Source organism: Haemaphysalis longicornis, unplaced genomic scaffold, assembly GCF_048455015.1.
Source record: "Haemaphysalis longicornis isolate Haplotype H1 unplaced genomic scaffold, Haemaphysalis longicornis Haplotype H1 scaffold_3, whole genome shotgun sequence".
Classification (NCBI taxonomy): domain Eukaryota; kingdom Metazoa; phylum Arthropoda; class Arachnida; order Ixodida; family Ixodidae; genus Haemaphysalis; species Haemaphysalis longicornis.
In genome coordinates this window covers 5,308,475-5,321,840 of record NW_027526335.1, presented here as the reverse complement: position 1 = coordinate 5,321,840, position 13,366 = coordinate 5,308,475, and the positions used below count along the sequence as shown (strand labels likewise).

Here is a 13,366-nt window from a genome sequence, read left to right as displayed (position 1 = left end):
TCACACAGGATTAGAGGCATTACTTTGCGTTCGGTGGGGTAGAGCATAGTTTCTTAGTAGGTATACTAGAGTGGAAACTGCACCTGGAATTACATGTCGTCGGGGGGGGGGGGGGGGGGGTTATGGGAAGACCCCCCTTTTGGCTTGGGCTTGGCATGACAATTGGATTCTTAAGGGGTTTTTGGGATTTGCTTTCTTCCCTATGCATTTACACGTCTACGAACGAGCTATGAGGAAGCCGAAATCCTCTCTGTTCTGTGGTAGCCGTGTTCGGTGAAACAGCAGGCAGTGCGTGATCACACCCAGGGGTGATCCAGCCATTCGAACTATTGGAGCAATTTTTGGAGCTGAAAAAATGTTATTTTGGAGCACTATTGTATCAGAGCTTGATTTTGGAGCAGCACAAAACTTGTGTTGCAGCTTCATTTATCTGGAGATAAAGAAGGCTGGCAACCATTCAGGCAACGCTAATTACTTCCCCACAGTTGTACTCTGAAGCTGGTAACTAAAGCACCAAAAATGTGTGCCCCCACAGCCTTTAGACACCACTGCAAGTGAAGCAGATGACAAGCGTTTCTTTAACTTAAAAAAAAAAACACCAAGTAATCATTACAAAAACTTACTGATACCAAAAGGGGGCCCATTCTATTTACAATAAAATTATTTCACTATCTCAAACATATTGCACTGATTTGTTGCTTGCTGCCTTCGTTCAGTTCATCCAGCTCGGAGGGTCCGGCTCGACAATATTTAGATAGAAAATATTGCACTTCACACACCTCACACCATACTATTGCTTCTTGCTTGCCTTGTTATTAAGTTCATTCAGCTCGGAGAGGGTGTGGCTAAAGGCAGAGTTGCCTTCTGCTAATAAAGCCTGCCCTGATGAAATAATGTTTTCAGCCCTTTTCAGCAACGCACGGCATGAGATTCCCTTTTCTTCCAAATTCCACCTGAGCCGCTTTTCATTGCCGACATCAGCACCACATTCCCTGCCACTCAGGCGGTGGATAAGAGCAATATGAAAGGGCTTTATTTTCAATACCGTCACGCGGAATGGAAAAAAAAAAGAACAAAAAACAAAAACAAAGAGAAACCTGCTGCGAAAATCCCAAACGGCAAGTTGTTTAAACTTACGCTGATGCAGTTTTGGCTAGCGCTACTCCACTGCAGTAGCCCTAAATATAAGGCCGCACAGTAATAAAACGATTCGCCGGGAGCGCAGAAAAGAATAGACTCTCGCTTGTGCATCTTGTCACGAGTGGCCGAACATCAATCGCTAGTTTTCTACAAGCGATACACATGAAGTAATGCCATTATGCTTGTTTGCAGCAGTGCGGGAAACCACTCCGTTGCGGTCCACGCCACCGGAGTGTATGCATGCCGACTTGCCGAATCACCATCTCTGCTCCGAAGCGGCACCGTGGCTGCACTATTGCTGCACTGTGGCTGCACCATGAGCAGAGCTCGGCTGGGGCAACCGAATAATCGAGCGCACCGCTTCCTCCAAGTTGCCAGCCTAGGAACCATCGTGCTGGTTAGCGGCAGAATGATCGTCTCTCACTTCAGCTGGTTTGAGGGGACAACTCTCGGCCGAAAAACCGGGTTCAAGCGGTTCGGAGCATTTGGCGCAAGTAAAACACCACTGGGCGCAGAAGGGCGCAGGAGAGTACAATTGTAGCAAAATGGCGCAAATGGCACAGCTGGATCACCCCTGCACACCTGATGTTGATCATGCCGCAGTCGAAGGACGCATGACTGAGTGGATAATATTCCGCCGCTGACGAAATTTGTAGCTGACGAAAAAAAAGAAACAAAACGTACTTTGATGAAGACAGGACACGACAGATACAGGCCCCTGTATCCGTCCTATCTTGTCATCGTCCCCGACTGTTTAATGTCACGTCTTCTTTTTTCTTCAAGCATAAACCAGCTCGCTCAGCAGCAAGTCTAGTTAAACTGTAGCTGACGGTCGGTGCACCGGTTCAGCACGAAAGCGACGTTCTCATAGGCACGCTAAAAAAACTTTCCACACTTTTCAAACTCGTTATTTGAAATAATGGTAAAATCCTCACCCCCAAATATTAACATTGTTCGTAACTACCACCTTGGCCTGCAGAATAGCAGGCACAACCGTTCCGGCAGAAATATGCTTTACTTCATTTTGTCTTAGTTTTAAAACAGCCTGTTTTATTTTCCACTTTCATAATCGCACACTATTCATCGCATTTTTGTGGCACTTTGTATTTTGTCTTAGTTTTAAAACAGCCTGTTTTATTTTCCACTTTCATAATCGCACACTATTCATCGCATTTTTGTGGCACTTTGTTTAAATTTGCGGTCACTAAAACGTTTCAATCCAACCCAATGATGAAAGTAAGGCGAGTGCATGATGTAATGGCAGTCCATGACGACACAGACGTGAGCCACATAGACGCTAGTGCCAGATTCCTCTCCAGTGTAGGATATTGTAAGAAACTCTATGGGGTAGAGTTTGGAACGTCCAACACAAATCATGCCCTTAGCACGGACAAGTAGCGCCATCCCGCAAAGCCTGACGTAACCAGCAATGGCGCACTCACATGGTTGCCCGCATGCGTGCTTCGCCAGTGAATACAAGCTATATCTACCAAAAATATTCTCACAAAATGTGCTGCTAGGGCAGATTGCAAAAAGCCTATCACAATGACCTTTCATGAAGCAGTTTGTTCAATATGCTTTCTTAATGTTCATTACATACAGCGAATATGCAACAAATGATGCAAAAAAGAAAGGTAACTTGCATTACAATTGCACTGTAAGTGGAAGGCACCCATACCCATCATTTTGATGTAGGGACCGTACTTGGGGTGTGGTGTTAGGTAACCTGGAAAGAGAGCAAGTAAGAGTTACAGATTGTCTATATCGTCATTTCATCAGGGCTACATGCCAGGGCAAGATAGGGAGCACAACACTTCCTATCAGCTCCTCTTTGAAAACCAGGTCACTTAGGCCTTGAAAGTTTTTACTGCCAAAGCATTGTATGCCTGATCAAATCGGACTCTCTACAGTTGGTATTCCATTGTAGATGTGTAAAGCGCAGAATTTAGACAAAAAACGACCTCCTCTTCCCTGCCATCTTCCTTTGTCCAAATTTTGTGCTTCACAAGTTTACATTATATATGCCCAATACGTGAAAATTCAGTGTCGACGCCACCAAGCGATAGTACTAAAAAAGGCCAGCACACATAGAGTAATAAGAACATGTCCAGAAAGGTTGGACTGAACTTTTCAGGGAGGTTCCTGTAAACAAAGTAAGTGAGTGGCTTTGAAAAGAAAATCTGGTACATTTCGGGCTGGGCGGGAATCAAATCCAGGCATCTGTGAGAGAGGAGTGCTCCACCCGCACACTACACCTGCTCCTGCGTCTGGCTCACTAAAGGTGTGCCTAGTGGGTGCGCCAAAATGTGTTGCCCACCGCTGCACAGCACCCTTCAGCTGCAGGGGTGCCAAAACATGGGGGCATGAGATGCAGAAAGGAGAGCCATAGGGCACGCCTGGAACTCGGTGTTACTCCAAGGCTGTCGTCTTGGAACTCATTTACGCAAACACGGCGTACCAGTGCACAAGTCTTCCATAGCCATCGCAAATGTAGTCCCACTGCTTTTGCATTCAAGGCACACAAGCCCGCTTAAGTGCCCTAACAAACTTTTTCACTTCTGGCTACGTGTCAATGACCACAAAAAGCTCCCCACTTTAACTCTTGAAGAACTGCATTAATGAGTATTGCTGAGCTGAATTACTACCTCCAGCTAGTGAGACATGCGTGTGATGAGGCAGGCCTGCAACTACCAGCTCTTCTCTTAGAACGTGCAAGCAGGCCAAAGCTATTAGAAAGAACTCCAGCAATAGTAAAGCAAGGCAAAAAACTGACATGGTTTGCCAAGCTTGACACAGCATGTTTATTTGAGAAGTCCTCCTCCCCAAGCATCCATCCAAATTTTGCTGCAAAGTTCAACTGAAGATGTTTCAGTGTGACTCACTCACATAAAAGTACGCGGTTACTCACAGTTAATTTTAAAAATATCCTCCTTGCATCTAAAACTGCCTGTCCTGTCAGTTTACTCATTTCTACACTTGGTGGGGCCTATTTCTTTAGGAGTGCTCATGACACTTAGGCCAGCATTATGGCACAATGTGTTCAAGTTTCTGTACTGGATACTTTGTCATTGTAAAGGTTTTCAATGAGCTGAGGCTCACAACACAATTCCAAATATCCTGATATACTAATCTGATTACACAACCTTTTTATGACAATTCCCTTTCAACAGAGAATTTAACAATGCGTACAGATATCGCCGACAAGTGCCAATAAATGGAATCCAAGCGGCATTTTGTAATTGGAGCGACTAAAGCACACTTAATTTTAAAAGAAGTTCTCGAAAAAGAAGCCTCAGTAACACTGACATCGTATGTTTATTTTTCCTTATAGGGGAAATGTATCCAACCTTTTTGGGCACTTATGAACAGAGAAAGCAGCAGGCACAGGTACCAACTACAGTGCCTTTGTGGTCTCTTCTTTATCTGGATGGACTGCGTGGCAGCCATGCCTCAGCTTTGCATCAAAATGCTGCCCACGGCAGAGAACAAGGTACCGCGAGTGGGCGCCTCAACTTAGCCATCAATGACGCAAGCCTACTGCACAGGACCTTACCCATCTTGGTGCCATACTGGACTGCCACTGCTGCACTGAGTCCCAGGGGCAAGGCTGTGGGACAGAGCACACCACACGGACTGAGTTAATGCACTGCAATGTTGTTCAAACATTTGTAAATTCGACAGGCTCCAGCTTATACCAGGCTGCCGCAGTATTTGTGAAGCACACAGCCTACAATGAACTTGGGCAACAGGCTGTGAGCAGAGTGCATGTCATACTGACTTGTTCTACAAAGGGAAAAAAAATTACCTACACCCCTGGCATGTTAGTACATGCCAAAATCTCGCACAGGGCATCATTTGGAGGTCCAATACTAGCTTTTATAAAGGTACATCCTTACTCCTGTACACAGAAATGAAAGGGGGCGAGGGGGGGGCTTTAGACAGAGAAAAAGAAATAACCGAAGAGACCTAAGCCTTTCTTATAACTTGCGAATGTGAAAGCATTAAAGGCCAACTGCACTAAAATATCACCTCGGCCAAATTTACTTTGAACGTATAGTACGTACCACCAAACCAACTGGGACAAGATTGGTAGCCCCGTGAAACGCGTTGTTATGTAATTAGAAGCATTTAAAACAGCTCTGTTGCAGGCAATTCTGCATTTGCTGGTGGATGGCGCAAACCGCCATAAATCGGAAGTGACATTCCAGCCGGCCCTACGCTTATTCCTACGGCCAGCCATGCAACCAGTCGAGCTGCGCTGGGCGCGTTTTTCTTGGGGCTGCGGTGAGGGCGAAGCGTTGCGCGCAGGTTTGCTTCAGCCGGCCGGCCCCGTGCGGCCGCTCGCAGGCCAGCTAAGACATCACTTCAGCCTGCTCATAATGGCTACACTCCTCTCAATTTCAGTTCAAAAATCTCCTATTTTTGGTGGTCGTTTGAGCCGCGGATATGCACACTTCTGCTGTTATATTTTGTATACAGCAGTCTTTTTAGGCAGATTGTATGGAAATAACGTTTTCATGAGGTTGAAATTTCAAGTGCAGTTTGCCTTTAACGTCTATCCACCTGATTGCCTGAGACACTTGTTTTGCCTCGTGCTGTCGAAGGGCTTTGCAAGCCTTGCCGCTGGAGATGCTTTACTTCGCGATCCACCTTGAACCTTTCGAGTGGCTTCGATCCGTCTCCTGTGCATTGCTCCGCTGTGTAACGGGAGAGTTGAAGGCGATGGTGAATCGCACTGCCTGTTCTTTTACTCCCTTCATCGACGGTGCACTGGCGGGGATGACCACCTCCCGCATCTCGCACTGTGGAATACCTCGCGATAGAGAATGCGTTGTACAACAGAGCTTCAAGCAACAGAACTCCTCAATAGAACAGCTGTTTTTTTGTTACGGCAGCTGAATGCTACTTTTTTTGTTCAATGAGCTATTAAATGCTTCCGCCTGAAAAAGTGTAGGGATGACACTAGGCCAACTGGGCAGCAAAACGGCGGGATGAAGCTTTGACTAACAGCCATGTATTTTTATGTGCTGTTTCAGGAATGTGCCATCAGGCTCAAACCTGCGCCCTCCAAAAGGGCGGTTGCTTGCCCGTGTTTGTGTGTGTGAGAATCATATAAGCAAGCTGCAGAAGAAAGGTTAGCATGCACAAGCAAAGCTAAGCTAGCTAACGTCATCATTCAATCTGTGTTGAAGCAGAAGTAAGAACAATAAAGAAGTGAACAAGCTCTACATAGAAGGTAGGAAGGGTAAGCTTAGGACTACTCGTAATGTCACCAAAACAAATTTGCCATGAATTCTGCATAAATTCTGAGTTAGGCTTGATACCTGCTTTTTCTTGCATTTCTCATACTGTTGGCTGCGACATAAAGTAGCAAACGAAGTAATGTGAGCAGAGCTTTGTTGTGCATGCTTTACACTGCAACAGCGAACAGTGCAATTACCCGGCATTGCGTGGTCCTAAGTGCTGCGCAAGTAAGTTTTGACAAGCCCTTACTGAGATGAGCACTTACCACGATACATGAAGCTTTCTCTGTTGCATTCTTGCAGAACTTTCAGCTCATCCGGTGTTAAAACATGGTTCTAAAGGAAAACACGAAGTAAACAGTCAGTTCTGAGAAACACAGAGATGAGCAACGATAAAGCAACTAATGGGATCAACGTAACAACGTAACGCAGCAGGCTTATACACAGAAACACTTAACACGGCAGGCAAACCTGCAACATTAGGAACAGCCAATGTGGGGACGGCCACAATACAACACCACACTTGCAAGTTTCCTGCATTACGGCAATGAAGAGAAACTGTGATTCACTAGGTGTGAAATTGCATTTAATCGCAATTAGTGTAATCGGGAAACTTTGACGCATTCCACTTGTACAAGTATTGTCATAACACCATTAGCTATGGACTCTCCCTGTTGCATTGTTGCATCAGCCCTGCATTGACGCTGTGCTTGGGTCTGCTAGGCCCTGTTCCCACAAAAAAAGTGATTTGTAGGAGATCCCGAACAACAATCTATTTTTCACTGGGGCAGAGCAGACTGCGCACTGACCCCTGCAATACCTCCTGCAGCAGCCTATGTTTTTCCCGAGCCTCACCTCTGACGACTGTCAAATGTGTGTCGCCATGGAGTATGTCGTCACGGAATGCTCTCAACACGCAGCTACACTGAACGGCCACAGATTCTGTCAGGCCTGAAGAGCATAAGCCGCATGTTCATACTGCCGAGTTTCATGTCGCCGTTGCTTTTTCACATTGAAACTTTTTCACCTACAGCCTACACGGTGAGCAGTCACAAAACAACGTCGTATGGGCATAATGACAAAATATTAAAGTGGTGCCTCAGGCGCGCGTGGCCAACACTGATAGGGACGGTAAGCACAGCTGTGTTACCCTTTTCGGCTGTCATGTGACACCTGAAGGCAACGAATCAAATCAAATTGGGGTTTTATAGGTCAAAGCTACACCTGGCTATGAATCACGCCATAGTAGTGGGCTCGGGATTAATTTACGCCACATGGGCGTCCTTACAGTGCGCCTAAATTTAGACACACCGGCGTTTTCGTCTTTCGGTTCCATCAGAAAAAAAAAAAAAAAAGGCCGCCACTGCCAGGATCGAACCCGGCACCTTGTGCTACGTTTGATGGCGTCTGAGAGGTTTACTGCGCAGGCTGAAATATAAACCTGGTAAGATTTGCGGAATACAGATTTTTCGGCCCCCTCTTTGCTGAGAAATGTTTTTTCACAGAGGCGATAGACGCCCACAAGCACTCAAAACAACATCTTCCTGGGATGACAGGGCTGGATTCCCAAAGACAGGCTTCCTTTCGAAACGCCGGCCAGGCAAGTGTAACGCAACTTATGGCATACTGGGGCCCAATTCTCTAAAAAAGGGCCGTCGTCTTGAAACGACGCGGTAGGGCCATGCAAATACATGTTTTTTTTGTGCAGGGGGCGCCGCTTTGAGGGGCGGAAAATGTGGGAGCACCACGTTAAGGATCACTGTAAACAGGCCGCGAAGTGACGCGCACTGCACCCCGTCGTTTTATCGTCGCTTCGCGCCCTGTTTACAGTGATCCTCCACAAGGTTTCCACCTGTTTGTTGCTCCTCAAAACGGCGTTCCAACCCGAGAACACATGCATTTGTATGGCGCTACCACGTCGTTTCATAATGACGGCCCGCCGTTTTAGAGAATTTGGCCCCTGTTATTATTTTTTGCCTACTCTAGGTCATTTCAAGGATCTTTTCCTTACAGGTCTTCTTCACCGGCTCCATTTCGTTGTTTGCAGCATGAAGTCGTCGTTTCAGGCCAGGCCGGGCTACGCGAGTGAGCAGCCACGCCTTTACTGCCGCAAATAATATTTTGAACAGGAAAATGCAAAGACGACGGCCTAAGAGATAAAACAGTCTATCTAACAAACTGCAACTCTTAGCGGAAAAGCCGGAGGGGGAACAGTGAGTCACGGATTCCTACGCTAAGCAGTGAAAGTTTCTTGATTGCACGCTAAACACTTAGATGAGTATCGCTCCCAAACCTTCAAACATTTTTCAAAAGCCTCACTTGAAGCCGAGCCCTTCGGTCTTGATCGTATCCTCCTGCCGCTACCTCCGACGGAGGGAGCATATCGCTGGAAGTCGCCATTTTCTTCTGCTCGACAAGCAGCCCTCACGCGAGAAACTCTATGCTCGCGCCCGCTTGAAATCTGACAAACGGCGTAAAAAATATCAACGTATCTAAAAATGTTACAAAACAATGCAACAAATACAAATAGCAGTATTTACAGTACTATAGTAGCGTAGTTTATTTCAGCCATTTTTGACGCGGGTAATTTGAACTTGAAAGGTTCCACCAACGACAAGACGAAGCGCCTGTGAAGTGGCTATATACGCCTCGATGATGATGATGCCGTGGTGCCTTTCCCTTTGAAATGGGCGGCCGTTACAGAGACGGCCTGGCAAAAAAAAGAAAGAAAGAAAGAAAAAAAAAACAAATTCGCACAATTGCAAGAGAAATACTCAGGTGCCGTCCCGGAGGAGGCTGGCTTTGCCCCCTCAACGCCGTCTACCCCCCCTCCCCCCCATTGTCATTGACACCTTTTCCCCAGTCTCTCACTGACGCTGTTCGCGAGAGAGAGAGAGAAATCACTTTATTGAGCCTTAACCGGGTTCACGGGAGCGGTGTGGCCGTCGGTTTGAGGCCGGCGGCGACGTTGTCAGCGCGGGTGACCAGAAGTATCTGGACCTCTGGGTCCGAGCTGCCCAGCGCTCCCTCCCACTGCTCGTCACTAACTATGGAGGGAAAGGGATCTTGAGGGCAGGCCCACATAGAGTGGACCAGTGTGGCTGGGTCCCCACAGAGTGGACAGTTTGGCGAGGGGAATTGCGAGGGGTGAATGCGATGCAGTAGTGCTCGGCAGGCCAAAGAGTTTGTCTGCAGGAGTCGCCATAAGCGCTCCTGATGGTTGGTTAGCTCAGGGTGGGCAGGAGGGTACCGACGGCGAGAGAGGCGGTAATGCGTGGTTATATCGTGGTACGTGATTAACTGATCCCTGGCTGACCTGGCGCCGTGGTAGGGGACGAGGCTGGCACCGGCACGGATGGTCAATCCTCGTGCTGCATTGTGCGCTGCCTCATTGCCCCCCAAACCAGTGTGCGCCGGGGTCCAGACGATGTCTACCAGGGAGGACGGGGGATTTCGAAGGAGAATTTTGGACGCCACGGACGATATGTACCCGCGGGCGAGGTTTTGGATGGCCGTTTTCGAATCGGTGATTATAATTGTAGGTGTCGGCCGGGTTGTTAGTGCGAGCGCTATTGCCGCCTCCTCTGCCGCTGCAGGGGTGGTTGTGCGTACGGATAGAGAGGTAACAGGGGGGTCATTCGGGCTATTAATTACGGCGAGGGCAAAGGCGTCGTGATGGCGGTATTCTGCCGCATCCACATACATAACGTCAGGTTTGGTGGGAAATGTTTTGGCCAGCGCCCGTGCCCGTTGCTCCCTTCTACCTCTGTGGTAGGTAGGGTGCATGTTCCTCGGAAGAGGGCGGACGCGGAGGCAGTCGCGGATACGCTGGGGGATAGGAATAGCCGGTTCGGAACAGACTGGGGCCCTGATACCAAGTCGGACCAGTATATGCTGTCCAGTGGACGTAGTTGAGAGGCGACGGAGCTGATTGATATGGTGTGCCTCGACCAGCTCCTGGGCAGTATTATGAACCCCGAGGCCCTCAAGTCTGGCAGTGGATGAACTCTGAGGAATTTGTAGTGCAGCTTTATATGCCTTTCTGATGAGACAATTAATTTTGTTAATTTCAGCGTTCGAAACACGAAGGTAGGGGAGAGAATATGTTATACGACTAATGATAAAGGCTTGGACAAGCCTGATTCTCTCAGCCTCCTTGAGACCATGGTGGCGTCCTGTGATTCGTCGGATGAGTCCGATTGTCTGATTAACGTGTGAGCTCAATTGCGAGATAAATTTTGTGTTGCTGCGATTATGCTGCATGATAAGACCGAGGACTTTGAGGGTGCGCACCTCTGGGATCAAATGTTCATTCAGGTAAATTTTGATGTCGGGAGAATTTTGAGAGGTCGGTTTGGCTGGTAGGAGGAGAAGTTCCGATTTTGCGGGAGAGCACTCCAGGCCCGCAGACTGTGCTTCCTCATTCACGACACGTGCGCCTTGCTGCAATGTGTGTTCAATGAATGCGTCGCTACCACCAGTGACCCATAACGTTATATCATCCGCATATAGGCTAAAATGAAGTTGCGGAATCTTTTCAAGCTCTTTCGGAATGTTGAGGAGAGCCAAATTAAATAATAGAGGAGAAAGAACGGCCCCTTGTGGAGTCCCTACGGAAGAGAGAGTCAGCACGTCAGATTTAATGTCCCCTATTTGAACGAACGCTGTACGCGCCGTTAGAAAGTTACGCACGTAGTTGTACACGCGCTCTCCAGGGGATATTGTTTCCAAGCCACGCAAGGTGGCGCTGTGGGTGACTCGATCAAATGCTTTGGTGAGATCCAACGCAAGAATCGCAGCAGTATCGAGTCGGGTTGAAGGGTTGATTACCTCACGGGAAAGTTGCAGAAGGACATCTTGAGTAGAAAGTCCAGGGCGGAAGCCAATCATCGAGTGTGGAAGAGCGCTTGTGGAATTCAGGTGAAGCGTTAGGCGGGCGAGAATGATATGCTCCAGGACCTTACCAACACATGAAGTTAGAGATATGGGTCGGAGATGATCTATAGTAAGGGGCTTTCCAGGTTTTGGGATAAGCGTGACCTTAGCATGTTTCCATTCGGAAGGAAGTGTCCCGCGTTCCCAAAAATAATTGAAGTATCGCGTGAGAGCCGATATTGAGGGATCGTCCAGGTTACGCAGCATTTTGTTGGTTACACCGTCTGGCCCCGGTGCCGAGCATGGGCGAATAGCCAGAAGAGCGCTGCGCACTTCCGCCTCCGTGATGGTGGAATCTAGGTTATGATTAGGTGATCCATGATATGGTGGAAGTGGCTGAGAATCTCCCGTGGGAATATATAAGGAGCAAGCTCTATCCATTAGTTCCTGGTTTGTACCCGGGAATTTTTGTATGATCGCTGTGAGCCGATTACCTTGTTCTGTTTTTGTGCGAGTGGGGTCCAGGAGGAATCTCAAAAGGGACCAGGTTCTCCGCATACCAAGGTTGCCTTTCATGTTGTTGCATATTTCGTGCCACTGACTTTGAGCAAGTTGTACAGAATAGTTCTCTATTTCTTTATTTAGGTGAGCAATTTTCAGTTTTAATTTTCTGTTGCGCTTATTTTTCCGCCATCTGCGCTGGATGCTTCGAAATGCATTTTGTAAGTGTTGCAAGTGGGAATCCACCGTTGCGGATGGAGTGCCCGGGTCTACAGGAGTGCTCGTGGTTCGTGCGTCAGTAAGGAGCTGCTTTACCCACTGTTCAAGACCCGAAGGGGTGATTTCTGGAGGCTCGTGGGCTTGCCGCACCTCGCGAAATTCATTCCAATTTGGCAGATGTGTCTGCCGTGGACGGGGCCTAAGGGGGCCTTTTAAATTTACATCAGTTTGGAGAATAAAGTGATCGCTGTATACCTAATGAGTCATTGGTGTTCGACCAGCATGCGCTGGTGACGTTATAAGTGAAGGTTAGGTCTGGGGAGGAATCTCTCTGTACGCTGTTGCCAATTCTAGTGGGTGACATTGGATCCGATTCTGTAGTAAGCCGATGTGCTTGGATGTGATCCCAGAGGAGCCTGCCCTTGCGAGAACAGTGAGGGTATCCCCAGGCGGTGTGTGGCGCATTGAAGTCGCCGACAATAATAAGAGCATGAGGCCCTACTGTTTGCTTAGTGAGAGTAAACAAGTGGCTAAATGTGTCTCCTGTTGAACGAGGGCCGCTGTAGATGTTGAGAACATATAGGCGCTCAGCCCCCCGTTTACTTGGGTAGAGAACCACTAAATCGTGGGGAATAGAAATGCTATCAAATTGTATCCGCTCGGCAGGGATATTGCGGTGGACTAAAACAGCTGTAGCATGATTATTATTGCTCTGAAAAGCTCTGTAACCTGGGAGCTTGGCCATGATACCTACTTCTTGCAAGGCTATCACATTAGGGGGAGATTCGGCTGCCTCTATCAGGAGTTGTAAGACACGCCGTTTACGACGGAATCCCCTGCAATTCCACTGCCAGACACGAGTGGACCCCATGTTGTTACTGAGAGGCGGGGTTGTAGCTGGGGTTGGGAATAGGAATAGGGATAGGGGCGGTAAGGGAATTGATTTTATTGACAATGTCCCGTATGCTGGAGTGCAGTTCACAGCGCAGGGCTTCGATATTGGCGTGCAAGTTAGTTACACTGGTTTGAAGTGTCTCATGAATACTAAAGAATTCGGCTTTCTGTTCCGTTAACGCCTGCTTGCAGGAAGCCTCAACCTGAGTGATGTGATTCGTAACTGATTCTTCAAGGGAGGGAAGGACTGATTCAGGAAGAGAGTCGTCCGACACCGCCTTACGCTTGGGAGGGGGAGGAGTGGGCAGGCCGGGGTGTCCTGCAAGGCGGAATCACGCGCTTTCAGGGCTTGGTTCTCCTGGCGGAGAGCAGCGTTTTCCTGTCTGAGGAGGGAGATTTCAGCCCGAATCGCGTTGAGCTCTCTAAGTATGTCGGCGGAGGGGATTGGGGTAGGAGGGGCGGAGTTAGATGAGCAGTGGGCGGTAGCGACGGGG

General features: G+C 48.1%; 1 protein-coding gene across 3 annotated transcripts in view; it reads right to left on the bottom strand.

The window, feature by feature from the left end:
- The window catches only part of Asrij (OCIA domain-containing protein asrij), a 28,936-nt gene extending 20,084 nt beyond the window's left edge, over nucleotides 1-8,852 (bottom strand). For 2 of the 3 annotated variants that reach the window (XM_077702182.1, XM_077702183.1), the window contains exons 1-4: nucleotides 8,703-8,852; nucleotides 6,650-6,719; nucleotides 4,694-4,747; nucleotides 2,819-2,866 (exon numbers count right to left, since the gene is read on the bottom strand). In XM_077702182.1, the coding sequence (XP_077558308.1) occupies nucleotides 2,819-2,866; nucleotides 4,694-4,747; nucleotides 6,650-6,719; nucleotides 8,703-8,783 (253 nt within the window). In that variant the 5' untranslated portion in view covers nucleotides 8,784-8,852. Of the gene's footprint in view, nucleotides 1-2,818; nucleotides 2,867-4,693; nucleotides 4,748-6,649; nucleotides 6,720-8,394; nucleotides 8,628-8,702 lie in introns of those variants that run through there. The other variant, XM_077702184.1, reaches the window with a different exon arrangement.
- Between the last annotated feature and the right edge of the window lie 4,514 nt (nucleotides 8,853-13,366).